At 34.0% G+C, this 15,936-nt stretch overlaps 1 protein-coding gene across 4 annotated transcripts; it reads right to left on the bottom strand.

The window, feature by feature from the left end:
- Window positions 1–175: 175 nt before the first annotated feature.
- On the bottom strand, window positions 176–12,947 carry LOC103834542 (endo-1,4-beta-xylanase 5). Of its 4 annotated transcripts, none has more exons than XM_033276678.1 (6): window positions 3,004–12,940; window positions 2,854–2,900; window positions 2,553–2,772; window positions 2,287–2,450; window positions 892–1,779; window positions 176–665 (listed from the first exon to the last, which is right to left on the bottom strand). In XM_033276678.1, exons 1-6 carry the CDS (start codon window positions 3,068–3,070, stop codon window positions 306–308), a joined length of 1,746 nt encoding a protein of 581 aa, XP_033132569.1. In that variant the 5' UTR covers window positions 3,071–12,940; the 3' UTR covers window positions 176–305. The 4 variants fall into 4 exon arrangements, with proteins under 4 accessions (XP_033132569.1, XP_018509201.1, XP_033132567.1 ...); XM_018653685.2 differs by having other exon boundaries at window positions 3,019–12,940; XM_033276676.1 differs by having other exon boundaries at window positions 2,287–2,772; window positions 3,004–12,947.
- Between the last annotated feature and the right edge of the window lie 2,989 nt (window positions 12,948–15,936).

Raw genomic sequence — 15,936 nt, 5'->3', positions numbered from 1 at the left:
TAATCATAGATCATAATATAAGATAATTACTAAAATTGTTTATAAAAGTTAATGATTTGGAATTTTATTTTTACTAAAATTAAAGTCTCATCCTAAAATTATGGAGACAAATAAGTATTTTACAATATGATTGATCAATTTCATTACAATGTTAAAGGCTTATGCATTAAGAACACAGCCCAAGGATGCTCATGATTAGCACTCGGGGGTTTCGGCAGACACAGATATATATATACACCATGTCTAGACTAATAACAAAACATACTATATATCTGCCACTATTCTTACTTAGAAGCAAGCGCTACTTAAAGACGAAAGACAAAAGATGATGGTTGAGTGTTTGAGGAGACATCAGAAACCAACTTAAAGCTGTGGGAAGCTTTTGAATTGGTGAGAGGATGATCAATCTTGAAATCATAGTCACCATGGAAGAGTGAGGCTTCAAAAAATCCATCAGCATCAGTGAGACCTTTGGTTTGTCGGCGGAAGCCTCCCCATTCATGCAGAAGTTTGTCCACCACATCACCGGTGGGTAGGTTCTTGAAGTTTCCATCAGTGAGGCACATTCGGTAACAACCTGTTGGTGAATAACCTGCCCATGTCACTATTCCTTTAACACGAGGATGTGCGTGGCCTTCCCTTAGTACCTGTTCGAAATACTTGGCCTGCAAGAAAACCGAACAAAATAATGGATGTGAGAGCCGGGACTTTTTTTTTGTTAACTAGGAACTAGGAAGAGTTTGGGCCTTAGGCAATACGGCGCAAAACATTTTTTTCCACCGGGCTCGAACAAGGAGCTCAATAGGACTAATCCCTTTTGTTAACCACTAGACTTCAAACCGGTGGTAAGGACGGTACTTTTGTTAACCATTATAAGAGAATATGAGTTACCTGAACATTCTTAGGAGCTTCTACGTCGACCTCAGTGAGCCAAATAGGCAAATCAGTGGCACCAAGAATGTCAAGAGCTGATCTCATAAAGGGAATGTTAGGAGTCTTAAAATGAGACTCAAGACCAATCCCTAACGATATATTTCCACGAACCACAATAGATTTAAGCTCCCTAAGCTTCTTCAAAAACTTTGCTGGACTAGAATCTAAATCCCTCGGTTCCTCTAACGTATTGTACTCATTTATAAACTTAGTTGTCGTTGGATCAAATGCTTGAGCCATCTTAAAGATGTTACGAGAAGCCTTAGGACCCATCTTTTTCTCAAAGTACGAGAAATGAAGATTCTCATTCACAACGTCCCAACCCTCAAGCTGGCCTTTGTATCGTGAAGCCACAGATGAAACCCTTTGTTTCACTGCATTGTAGAACTCGCGACCAGAGAGAGAGTTTAGCCATTTAGTTTGATACTTTGGGTCGCTCCATACAATATTGTGACCACGTACAGCGACCCCGTGCTTCTTGAAAAATCTAAACATCTTATCAGCGATCGAGTAGTCCTCTTTGCCTCTAACTACTTCGGTGCTGTACCATTTCATTTCATTGGCGAAAGTTGTCACCGTGAACCTTTTAGTGAACCAGCTTTGGTATGCGTGGTTCCCAAGTATGTTCTTCTCTACCTCGCAGCCGAATGGGAAGCCGAGTTTCCTCTGTTCGATGGAAAGGCTTGCCTTCTGCACTGGTTCGCCTTTGCTGTTTACGACTCTGATTCTCACGGTTCTCTTTCTCTCCTTATGAATGTTATGATCTTGGTGAGACTTCCACTCCTCTTGTGTGAATGGTTGCAGTGAGACGCTATCTACCCAAATTTCAACCCTTGTGTCGTTGCTCTACACATGAGCAATGAAACCAGACACAAAATAAACTCGCTGATTGCGAAAACTGGCGCTTAAGTGAAGATAATGTTTCAAAATGTGAGAAACTAGGTCCGGGAAAAAAAGTTGGAAACCCGAATTTGCGAACTAAATGCAAACAGAAAATCAATGGAAAATTATCTGAATGGATCCTATATGGTGATACAAAAAAATCTATTCGAACTCAAAAGGATACTCTTAAAAATTTTAAAATCTGAAAGCCCGATCCGAAGATATCTGAACTAGAATTAAAATAACTGAAACCACAATAAATATTGGTTATAAAATGAGTTTCGGCATGTACATTACGAATGTAACTGAACCCGAAATGTTATTATACAATTCGACCCGAGATAATCGCCGGACGGGGCTGCTAAAGACACTGAAACCCGAAAATCTGAAAAATCCATAAAACCCGACCGAACCGAAAAGGATAGCCGAACTCAAGACTGTGAAAAGCACTCGGGACCATGATATGATTACCTCGAAGTAGAGTTCGCCAGGGCCAGATTCATCAACAGTGAGACCACCTTTGAGCATGGACCAACATTTGGATTCAGCAATGACCGAACCTGCATGCTTATATTCACCGTTCGTCTTGAAAACGGCACTCACTGGAGCCTTTCCGTTGTTTACTTGTAGCCAAGCTATGAGGAACATAAAAACAAAGCAGGCCATTGTTATGACAGGGTTTACAAAATTCGAAAGAGTTTGCTCCAAGAAACAGAAAAACATATATTTATTTTTACCAGAAAAAGTGTAGAGACGTCCCTTTTCCAGATGAACCTTCTGTGAGACGCTGTCATGAGGCTGTTTCCTCTCTCGTGCAACAACAAATTTATCGTGTCCAATATCTTTAAATTCGATTTTTGCGTTTCCAAATGGTAACCAAGCTTGTGGACCATCTCGTAGGTCAGGGTTCACGATGATTCCTCCATTGTACTGTGGTTTTAAAGGTTTATCTAGACACTGCACCCAAACAAAACAAAAGACAATAATAATTTAAACAAACATGTCCAACTTCAGAAAATTGAACATAACATTGCTTGCCTCTACGGTTGCAGAATAATCATACGGTACAAACGTTGATTCACATCCTGAAAATGTTTTCAAACATAAACAAAATATTCAATATTAAAAAGTAGAAGAAAATAAGAATCATATATAAGATGGAGAACAACTTGATAGAGAAAATTTTACCAAAAAAAAAAAAACTTGATAGAGAAAAGCTCCAGAGGGCAAGCAGCTGCAGAAGAAGACGCTTCATTGTGATGATAATGAAGTTTTGTTTTTGTTGATCGTATTTTTATAACTCTCCCAAGATCTTGATATAGTAAGAAATCTATACTATTCTTGAAGATCTTGATATAATTGATGAACAAAAAGAAGTTTACTAAACCAAAAAAAAAACGAAAAAACAAGCTTTACTAATCTTGATTACCTTGATAAATATTAACTATTATCAACTTTTAAACATACTAGTTATGGTAAATAAAATTCAATATATTTATCCATGAACTATCAATAGAAACACCATCTTAAAATTGTAAGTGATTTTCAAAGACTCAAAACTTTTAGCAAGGAAATTATAGTCTAGTGCGTACATAATAAACAAAAGTATAGTTGACAGAAAAAAAGTAAACAAAAATAGTCAATAATCAACAGTTAGATATGTAAACTATAAAGTTCCTAAAAGAAACACACAAAATGACAAAATTAATCTTAAATATTATCAGTGAAGCCATTTATCCGGTTATATATGTTTCAGTTATGTTGGTTTAGTCTTGTGGTTAAGTATTGATACATTGGTTTAGTTCCTCTTTTTTTCATTCTAAATATATCTAAACGAGGACTACTTCCCAGAATATTTTGTTTCCTCTAATGTCGACTCGTTGTTATGTTGACACAATTTCATATCAATGAAAAGGATTTATTAATTTTGTATAAAATGATAATTAATTCCTGGTTTTACAAATTAGATATTTTGTACAAAATGATAATTAAATCTTGGTGATTTGTTTGTCTCTATCTACTAATAATAGCAATCCTGATTAATTCTAAAAGTTGTGAATCTACTTATGTTGAAATGTTGTGTCTTTTTAACAAGATGTGTAAAAGGTTGTGTCTTTTCTAAAATTCATATAAGTATATTTTTAAAAGTGAAAAATTGTGACTATTCATATAAATATCTTTTTAAAATAATTATTTTTAAATCAAAAAGATGTGACTATTTAAACTGAAAAGATGTAACTATTCAAATAGATTTTTAAAATATAAATAGTCGATGTCTATGCATTTGTCAAAGTAAAATTTGCACTAATTGCACTAATTATAAAATGGTGAAAAAAAACTTCTATGCAGATTTTTGCTTACAAATTTTTTAGAAAATATTCAAATAAAACATTGTCAACAAAAAATAGTAGGACAAGTTTTACGTGTTTGGATAGCCAAAAATCCTAAACGAAACAATTAGATGAAAAGGTCTGTCTCCAACTAAACAATACACTAAAGAAAAAAAATTAATTTCTTTCACTTGAAATCTGGAAAGCATTGTCTTCTTCGTTTCTCTCATATTTTATTGTTATTTTTCTTTTAATAAAGCAATCGCAATGGTATTCGTCGTGTTTAAATAAAGCAGATAGGCTTCATAACTCATGAGCAAATTAAATAATAGGCACGTGGCTGTGATGTGTGAAACAAGTCAATGAATCTCGAGTCATGCTAATCACAATTTAAGAATTCCTCCTGATATATATAAAGTGGGTTGGCTAAATTATTATGCGATAGAAAAAAGAATGATCATGCATGAATCGTGATGCATTAGATACTGCTTGTTCCTTTAGTGTGAAGAATAGCTAGGACCAGTGACCACCGCACTCCAGTGGCATAAAGCACATTAGTTGTCAAACGTTGTCGCATAAAACCATCATTTAGATTTTAGAAATTCAAACTGACTTGTATGCGTGATCTTGTAACGATAGGATCGATCGTGTCACATGTTTGGAGGATGTCTTAAAGTGCGATGGACATAGAATAAAGAATGGCATGCGCCTCTAACCAATACATTTTAACTCCGGTTTGCTGGTTTATTCCAACGAGTCTATCGTTCGTTAGAGAAAGAGGGACAGATCTGTGAAGCTATGATCTTTCTTTTCACTTTTCTTTGTTGTCTCTCTGTGTCTACACGCTTGTGCTGTGTTCTGTGTCTCCACTTTCTCTCTCTCTCTTCTCTCTTCGCACCATAAACTTTTTCATCTTTACGAGAGAAGAAGCTAAACTTCCAAGTTTTAATCTATCCAAGATAGAAACCACATCCTAAAAGCTTCCTGTGTCTAAAACGTGCTTTCTATTTCTGGGCATTGATCTAAATCAACAAGCTAAATAAAAAAAAACTTTTTTTTTATTTCCCTTGTTTTTTTCTCAACTACTTGAGAAAGAGTTTGTTTACGTCTCTTCAATCTCTCTTTTCGTGACGTCGCTTAGGAGTTACAATGGTGGTGATGATGATGAAGTGGCGGCCATGGCCGCCGTTAGTTACGAGGAAATACGTGGTGAAGCTATCCGTGAGGAGATTAGAAGGGTGGGATCTGGCGAGGGAGCCGGAGAAGGAGAGATTGACGGTGGAGATTCGCTGGAAAGGGCCCAAGGCGACGTTTATTTGTAGTTTGTATCGGATCGGATTTTGGATTATGGGTAATCGTAACCAGACGCCATTAGGGAGAATTAAACGACATTTCATGTTTTCAATTCCAAATGTGGAATTAGTTAGAAACTTATTTGTATCAAATAATATAAGTGGGTTTTCGACGAGTACAATAGTTTGGGGGAATGAGTGTTGATTTGTTTAGTAGAGGAGGTTTTAGACAGTTAACCCAATCCCATTTAATGTTTAGAGTTGTGTCTTTTCACAAAAACTGAAATTAGATTTATTTTTTTCAACACGTAACTATTGGATTCTTTTTTAAAGTAGTTATGTAGTATATTAATAGTTTTCTTCTACAATTAATAATTTTAAGAGTTTTGTTTTCTTATAATAAATATTGTGTATTTCATAAAAAGTGTGGTTAGTTTTGTTTTTCCAACATGCAACTATTGGAAACGTTTTTTAAAATAATTAAAATATCACAATAAGTTTTTTTTTGCATTTTTTCAACATGCAAATATACAAAAAAAAATTAATTAGTTATAACATCTTAACAAGTGAATTCTTTTAAAAAGCAGTTATAATATATTAATAAGAGTCTTTCTACAATTAATAACTTTAAAAGTTGCATCTTTTTATTACAAAAATTGTGTCTTTTCATTAAAAAAACAATGATTATTTTTATTTTTCCAATGTGCAACTATTAGAAATGTTTTTTAAAATAGTTAAAATTCACAATAAGTGTCCTTTTGTATTTATTTAACACGCACTTATTATTATTTTTTTAAATTATTTATAACATCTTAACAAGAAAATTCTTTTAAAAACAGTTATAATATCTTAATAAATGTCTTTCTACAATTAGTAATTTTAAGAGTCATTTGAGTTTGGGTAGCAAAAAATCTTAAATGAAATAATGAAATAATTAGTCTTAATTTTGTTTTACTAAATGAAAATTAAGATATATTTGACAAAAAACTGGAAAACACGTTTTTATTTTATTTGGAAAACTGCATTTCTTATTATATATGTTCCACTAACACATGATTCATGTCTTATATTTTCATGCTTTTAGATTATATTAAAAAAATTGATCATGACAATGTTGTTATAAATTTATAAATATCTGAAATATTCTAATAATTCGGTTTGTTGTGTAATTTAATAATTATTATAATATTATATATTTGAAGAAAATTATCTATATGGTTTTCAATTATATTTCATGGTTTGTAATATCATGCTTTGGTGTGGATATTTTGTTCTCATCCGGTTTCATTTATTCGTTTAAAGAAAAAATTATAGGTCATGTTTAGATAATTTTATTTATTAATAGATTAATATTAAGAAAACTTAAACCATGAACATATATTTTTTTATTTATGTACATTATAACTTATATGCATAAGTTTGATATATGTACTATTTATTAATAGACTATCTAATTAAATGAATTAAGTCATTCTTTGAAATCGTTTAAATTAATTATTGCAATTATCTAAATGAACTATTGAAACTAACTAAATGAAATGTTACATATGTTGTTGATTTTAACTATTGGTGATGGACCATTGCAATATATTTGGCAATGAACCATTGTAATTGTTGGTAATTGTAGCATTTGGTGATTGTAGTACTCGGCGATGAGCTATTTTGAATTTTCGTGTTATCTATTGTAACCACTAACTAGCCATTGTAATGTTTGGTTGTCAACCATTAAAACCCTTAGCCCTCTAAATAAAAAAAAATAAGAATAATAATCACAACTAAAATAAAAATCATAACAATCACAAAATAAATTAGGAAAAGAGAGATTCATTTTTAAAAGTTCATTAAAGATCTTGGCAAAAACATATAAATTCGGAAAATTTTATTAGTTTGAAGAGAATGTAAAAATATTTAAGGATGTGTCTTCTCATTCTAAAAATTGTATAGATTTTTCAAAAAATACTTTTTCATTTATTTTATATCTATTTATCTACATTTTAAATAATCTTTAAGATTATATAAAAAATAATCTTGTTGTTATATTTGCTGAGTAATTTAATTCATTTGATAATATTATATATTTACAAAATTAATATATTTAATATTTGTATTTTCTGAATTTCACACTATTTGTTTTGGTCGTTTAGCCCCAAATTTTCAGTTAAGCACAAAACTATTAATGCAAAATACATATATTATCAATAGACAAATATAACTGCATGCAAGATATTTATGTAATACATGTATTTTTTCGAAAGCAATTGTAACAAGTTTTAAAAAAAAACAAGTTTTTTATTGAAAATATAGCTTATTTGTTTTTATAAAATGAGTTCCGTGCGATATCGCACGGGTTCTTTACCTAGTTAAACTAAAGCAAAGATGAAAAAAGTAAATAATATAAATTCATTTATTACATATACTAAAAAAATCATAGAAGATAAAATGTCTGTAAAGTTTATCCAAGAGAATATTACGACATCATATTATTTTTGCAACTATAGAATCTCAGATTTGATGTTTTACTTTAAATGGTCGTGGATATACACAATGACCAGGATCAGCCCTGGGATAAAGTTAGTAAAGCCCATGCTGTAGTCGCTATAATTATTTTAAATACTTAGTGCATTTCAATGAATTGCTTGTAGCCTAGTGGTTGGAGATAACATAATGGGCAGGGTTCGAATCAGGAGCTCCTCATTTTAGAAAAAAAATACATTTTTGTAACTTGTGTTTAAAAGTTTTGGGTTTTAGGCGCCCATAGACAACGGGCCAGGCATGACAATGACTCTCACAAAATGGAAAGGAAGTACGAAACAAAAAGTGGTAAAGAAGACCAGTCGAGACATGATAACTTGACGGTTTTATCGTGGACATGGCAAAGTTACGTAGGAACAATTTTGTGTATCTTCGGAGCATTGACGGATTCTCTGATTGCCTTGATGATTATTCTCTCGGAGGAGGGGCAAGAATGTTGGTAGAAATCTTAGTGGAGTTAGTAAAGGTTGTTCGATAACTTGAGCAATGGCCGGGCTGAGATTTTGGGGGCTACAGACGATTTAATAAAGATTTCAATAGTCTGAGTGTAATTTCTTTTCATAAATTTGTGGGTCTATATATATATATAACTTTTTCAAAAAAATTAGAGATTTGAGGCGATTTGGCTCAGAACCGGCTCCAATACAAAAACATCAAATCATCGTCGAAGGGAGGTTTTTTTAAGACGATGAAGAAGAGAGAAAGAAGCGGGATATCTATATGAAATCACAGATATGCGCTTGATCGTAAAGTAATTTGTTCGGCGGTTAGTTAGCTATTAGTTAAGCCTTCCTGTAGGGAAGTCCCTAATTTGTTGGAGGTCATAAATATTTTACCAAGATTTTAATAAAAAATAAAATTTTAATTAATTTTTTATCTTTTTCAATGTAAATTGATTTATAAAATTTTAGGTGTTTTAGTCCAGTGGACCGTTTGCAAAATTTACATTAAAAAGGATCAAAAAACCCCACTCTAAGAACCCCGGGTGTGGACGAACCTGCAAAGATCAAAAAATCCTTATTTAAGAACTGGTTCTTAGTTTTTTTAGTTAAAAGTTAAGAACAGTTTCTTAACTTGCGCTAAGAACTCCACTCTAAGAACTCCGGGTTAATCATGGTCTAAGTCAACCCCATAGTTTAGGATTTAGAAAGTGATCATTGATCAAACGCAAAAGTCAAAATCTATTTTAATAGCTATCATGTCAATTTTTCATTCTTCTTCTGATAAAGACAATTTTAAAATTTACATAACTTTACTTGCGGTATGTATATGATTCCTGAATGGAATAGACTACCTGTTCTAATATAGTTGACATTTCTTAAAATATTCCAATAATTGTTTATGCTTTTCTTACAACCATAAACTTTCGTTATGTTTTGTTTTTGAGAAACTTTTTTTTTTGCTAAAAGAGAACCATTTTTAAAAAACTTATACTCCAGTTTTTAACAAAATTATTAACAGATATCAATACATTTATAAAATGGATAAATCTGTAGCAATACATTCTATAATCACTTTTGGATTAACTGGATAGAGCTGCGGAATTATAGTTTTGATGTCACTCATGAAATTATGAATTAGAAACTGATTGAAGTTTGATGCAATAAAGAACTTGTAATTACTAACCAAGTCTTCTCGGCTTAATTACTTTTCAAAGTATTAAAACAATAGTTCTTTTTGTCAACAAGTAGACTAATCGTGCCATTTAGATGGATTAGTTGGTATTAGGATGTAAGGTTTCATGGGTTTATAAAAGTATAAAGTTTTTGGGATCTCCACGATTATCAAAAAAAAATCGTAATTACTTTTCAAAGTATTAAAACAATAGTTCTAATTGTTGACAAAAAGAAGTTAGTTGTATTTTTTTTCTTGAGAATATATATGAATAAAGTACACAAATAAAAATCAACTATCTGATATTGATTGCCAAAAATAAGATTGATTGCTGATAATATTGTAGTGGAAACAATGAATATGCTTTTCTGGTTACTTTTAATAAATACTTTAAAATCTGGCACTCTTAGTTAATCCCTTGATATTATGTATATTCAAACTCTTGTCGAGGAATAATCTCTTTCTTATTATTTGAGGAGCATTATTTGAATGTAACCTTCCTCTAATGTGTTATTAACAAGAATGCCATTTCTTATGTGGCAACACTACAATCACTCTCACCCCTATTAATTAATTGCCCTCTTCTCACTAGACTATTTACATAGTTTGCCATTATACACTAGACTAACATTTCTCTCATATATTATGCTTTATATCTCTACATAAGTATTATATCCGATTACTCACTTAAACCATTCGCGAGATACATGTTTGGTTAAGTCTTGGTTTTTTGACGATTATGGTTCTTTGACTATTATGGTTCATATAATCATGCCGAACCAAATTACTAATCTTATATGTTTAACATATAATCATTTTTGGTTTTGTGACTATACTTCGATAGCAACCTTACATATATATTTATTTTTGCTTTATAAGAGCACATTCGTCGATGAAACCGGCGGTTTTATTTGGTCTGGCCGTGATTAGCTGACTTGGACGAACCTTTGGGTCTATTGAGTTGGTCATTTAATTGGTGCAGCCATCACAGCTATTGCATATTTACGTAGGTTTTCTACTTCGGTATCAACCTCAATTGTATATTTATGTATTACGTATTATGCTTTAGAACTATAATGTTAATTGTAGTCGAATATAGATTAAATTGTGTATATAATGTATTCATAGCTAATGTGAGGTTTTGGGTTTTAATATATACAGACATCAGTAATATACTATACGTCATTGACATATCCAAGTCATTTGTCTAACATAAATTAATGTTGATAGTATTAGCATAATCAAACATAAAATATGTATTTTGAGCTAACTTAACTGGGTATCTACGTCAAATCGAGTCCTTACTCCTTACATAGTTAGTGGTTGTATATATATGAAAGTTTGATCACGTTTCTAAAATTGATCTAACATCAGCTACGTCAAATTGATTGTATATAACTGAAAGTTTATCAAAATTTCAAAATTTTAAAACTACAGCACACGGTTAATAAATGTAGATATAATAACAATTTTAAAAATAGAAAGTGAATTAATATGACAAAATCGAGATACATAAATTGATACGGCAATTACGTTTGTAAAAAAAAGGAAAGTTTGATTATTTTCCAAAATTTTAAAATTTGGCACACGGTTATGAAAGTTGGGGTTATCGTCTCAGTTTGTTTTTAATTGTCTGTACCTTATTTGATATGGTTTGATTTAATATATTTTGTGTTAAAGCAAGTTATAATTCTTAATTGGAGCGCAAGTAAAGTTACTGTAATTAGTGAAAATTCTCTATAATCAGGGAGATTTGATTTTATCACATTAACTCTAAAGATTATCGTCAGCGATAATCATACGTATATAAATACCAAACCTTGGACACATCTCCTCATCACATTCTTATTCCGACATCAAACTATCAAAAACCATTCTTTCAAGCAGAACACAAATGACAGGCTTCAACTCCGTTGTTGATTTAAAAACCAGGAGTCCTGAAGAAACTATTCATACTAGTTGTGCTTTTATCAGTTTTTTGTTGTTTCTTTTATATTTTATAATTCTATTACTTTTGTTACATTTTATATTTTAATCATATTTTTTATGAATTAAATAATAATTATATTGCCTATGTTTTGTTTTATTTTAAACTCATAATAAATTTATATTAAGTATTTGCTTATTTTTAAAGAATATTTCCGATTATCTAAAATTTGATATTGGGTAAAAATTGCGGGTTCACAAATAATTAGCATGTATTTATTTATTTATTTTATTTTTTAGAAATAGCATGTATTTATCTTTAACATAATTTAACATAACACAAAAAATAGCGACAAAATATGAAAATTTTCAAAATCAGAATTGATTATTGATTTGAGATTGATTGATTTTTCAATCAAGCCGCAACCTTTGTTTCCTTATATTAAAAATAAGAATAAAATGTTTTCTAATTTTAAAAGATCAATTCGTAAATGGAGTAATAAGGTGACTATCACTTTGTGTGTATTATATCTATTAAATTAAACAATATGATTTTTTAGTTCATTCATCCTGCGCAAGGCGCAGGTTACCACCTAGTAGCTATATATATTATATACACGATGGTCCAAACACAGCTATTGCATGGGAACAATTATATTTAATAAAAAATCTAACTGCAAAAAAATTATATGCGCAGAACCAGTACTGAAACATTCCATTGTGAGAATTAGTAAACTATTCATGAACTATGAAATGGTCTTATTCATTAAAACGTGTGGGAATGTACATTTCGCGGCCGAAGTTTTGGTTTGGAACGTTGGATGACTGTCGTTATTCCGTTATGAATTTTTTCTTTGATTCGAAACTTCTTGTGATTATTTCATTATGATATGCACCAATACTCGTAGTGTGGCATGCAAACAAAAAGGTGACATATGGTTAATAACGTAATAATGAAAACCAATGCGAGAGCTTAATCAGTGTCTCAACCACACAAGGATAGTCTATTATCGTAGGTGAGTTTTGGAAATTTAAGCGATTCGGGTTCGAATGTAGATGCAAGGGTGGACCCATAGAGGAAAAACAGGTCCACTTGACACCAGTTAACTATAAAAAGTTGATTTGTAAGTTTAATATATACTAATATGACAGAGCTCAGTTGGTGACAGTTCTCATCCTCTGAACCCCCTAATCCGAGTTCAAAACCTCCATATTGCACCCGTATTTTGTTCTCTTTATTGTAATAACACCTCTTTTTTTTTATATTTGGCCTTTTTGGGTTGGTAGTAAGAAATTATGACCCCACTTAAATTATTTGCTGCGTCTGCCAGTGACCGTTGAGAAAAACTATAACTTTATGAAAACTGAATATATTTTCTCATTAAGTTCAGAAGATTACAATAGAGGCTCTTATATATTGTTCAGAGAGACTCTCAAACCTTAGTGTCATGCCTTAATCTAGTTACACGTGAAACGATCTAAACCGTTAGTTACATGACACAAGAGGAGCGTATTGGTTGTGCAGGACCACAGCCCCAGCTGGCTCCACCTTCTTCCTTACCGTACTTCCTTGTCTGCACTTCATCACGTCATCACTTGAAACACCTTTTACCGCCTTCAGACATGGGCCTTTATTCTCTCTTCCTTCGAACCCCATTTGAGTATCTTTGTATTGGCCCACACTCTTCATCTCTTCCTCATCCTCTGTTTTCTTCATATTACTTACACTCCCCCGCAAACTTGGAAGTTGTAGAGTACCAACACCAAGTTTGTTCCTTAGTCTGGTGAACGCCAATCTCGGTAGAGGTTTGGTAAATATATCAGCAAGCTGATCATCAGCCGGGATATGATACACTTCAACCAAACCAAGTGCAACTCTCTCCCTGATGTAATGATAGTCTAGCTCCATATGCTTTGTACGACCATGGAAACCAGGATTTGCCGCTAAGTGAACTGCTGAAAGGTTATCACACCGGAGACGAGCTGGTTCAGGTTGATAGATGTGGAGTTCACGGAGGATGTAGCTCAGCCAAGTTAAATTCGCAAGCAGTCTGAGCAAGAGCACGGTACTCAGCCTCCGTAGATGACCGAGAGACCGTAGGCTGACGCTTGGCGCACCAGGAGACGACATTAGGACCAAGTAAGGCACAGAACCCAGTTGTTGACCTCCGTGTGTCATGGCACCCAGCCCAATCACTGTCACTAAACGCGGAGAGAGACAGTGATGTGTGTCTGAACAAATGAAGCCCATACTGAGTTGTGCCTCTAATGTAACGCAAGATCCTCTTCAGTAAGTTGAAATCACTCATAGTAGGTGAGTGCATCCGTTGGCACACAAAATTAACCGCAAATTGAATATCCGGACGTGTTAAGGTGAGATATTGTAGTTTCCCGGCAAGACTCCGGAAGTATGTTGGCTCAGGAAACACCACTGTATCTTTGAATACCTCATCAAGGCGTGAAGGCAGAGGCGTAGGCATTGGATTCGCTGCAGCCATCCCCGCTTCAAATAAAATCTCCTCTGCATATGTAGTCTGATTGAGAAACAATCCCTGATCATGATACTGAGCTTGAATTCCCAAGAAATAGTGAATTTCTCCCAGATCCTTCATGGCAAAGGTATTACTCAAGTCATCAACCAGGCGCGTCATCAACTCGGACGAGGTACCAGTGAGTAAAACGTCGTCAACATAGAGCAAAAGTACCATGCTTTGACCCTTGCAGTGATACGTAAATAAAGACGGGTCTGCAGGGCTACACTTGAAGCCAAACTCCAATAAAAAGTTGGTAAACTTATTAAACCAGGCCCGAGGTGCTTGTTTCAAACCATAGAGCGCCTTATGCAACCTGCAGACATAATCAGGATGCGACTGATCTTCAAAGCCGGGAGGTTGTTCGATGAACACCTCTTCTTGTAACTCCCCATGTAAAAAGGCATTTTTTACATCAAACTGGCGCACCTTCCAATTCTTAGACACCGCAACATTCAAAACTACCCTGATAGTTGAAGTTCGAACCACTGGACTGTATGTATCAACAAAATCAACACCTTCTTCCTGTTCATACCCTCTAGCAACCAGTCGCGACTTTAGTTTATCTGGAGTTCCGTCAGCTTTGAGTTTAACAGTATGAATCCACCTGCAACCCAAAACATGCATTCCAGGCAGTCGAGGAACCAAAGACATCGTCTCATTTTGATTTTGCGCATCCATCTCCTCTTGCATTGAGTTCGTCCAGCCAGGATCCTTCAATGCAGCAGCGATAGTCTTCGGAATTGATGGAATATCTGTTCTAGTGAGTAGAGCATACCAAGGATTCGGTTTGCATATTCCATGTTGCAGACGTGTAGTCATCTGATGGAGACGAGACGGTTGTGCTGCAGCAACAGGCACTGACCTATCTCCGGAAGATTCAGACCGTTCTCCACTTGGTTCATTCCTCTCAGGTGTGTGGACAGAGTGATCATACTCCTCTTCGGTAGAGAGACTTGGAGATGTCACACCAGGATTTTCAACTTGGGGTGAACTGACAGATGGTTGAGAGGTGTGGGTTCTCTGAACCGTAGGTAATAGTGTGGGTGAAGCAGGGGCTGACTGCCACGCCTGTAATAAGGGCGTACTGAGAGGAACCACATAGTCTTTATACCGATTCTCAAATGGAAACACATCTTCATCAAAAATAACATGGCGAGAGATATAGATACGACCCGTGGGAGGATACAGACAGCGATACCCCTTGTATTGAGAATGATAGCCAAGAAAGATACACTGCAATGATCTTGGATCAAACTTGTTTTGCCCATAAAACCGTAAGCAAGGATAACAGGCTGATCCAAAAACTCGTAGGAAGGAATAATCAGGTTTCGAGTTGTTGATCAATTCATAAGGTGACTTGAAACCAACCACAGCAGAAGGGAGTAAGTTACTAACATAATTGGCAGTGTAGTAAGCTTCAACCCAGTATTTAAATGGGGTTTTACTCTGAAACATCATCGCTAGTGCAAGTTCAGTAAGGTGCCTATGCTTACGTTCGGCGAGACCATTCTGCTGCGGCGTCGAGGGACATGACAGTTGGTGATGGATGCCACACGAAGCCAGGTGATGCTTGAAGACATTACTTGTGAACTCTCCCCCACCATCACTCTGGAACTGTTTAATTTTGCGACCATAATGATTCTCAACTAGCTTTTGAAACGCCACAAAGACTTGATAGAACTCAGACTTTGTTTTTAAAGGAAACAGCCACGAGAATCGAGAGAAATCATCAACCAAAATAGCATAATACTTGAATCCTTGGTTTGATACAACAGGAGATGGCCCCCAAAGATCACAGTGAATACGATCTAGGGGTGCCACAGCAGTAGATAAAGAAGTAAAAAACGGTAGCCTAGCGCTCTTCCCCATCTGGCAAGGCTCACAAATGGAGGA

Source organism: Brassica rapa, chromosome A08, assembly GCF_000309985.2.
Source record: "Brassica rapa cultivar Chiifu-401-42 chromosome A08, CAAS_Brap_v3.01, whole genome shotgun sequence".
In the NCBI taxonomy this organism is placed as follows: domain Eukaryota; kingdom Viridiplantae; phylum Streptophyta; class Magnoliopsida; order Brassicales; family Brassicaceae; genus Brassica; species Brassica rapa.
Note: the sequence above shows the minus strand (reverse complement) of the source record. Positions and strands in the feature narration are given on the sequence as shown.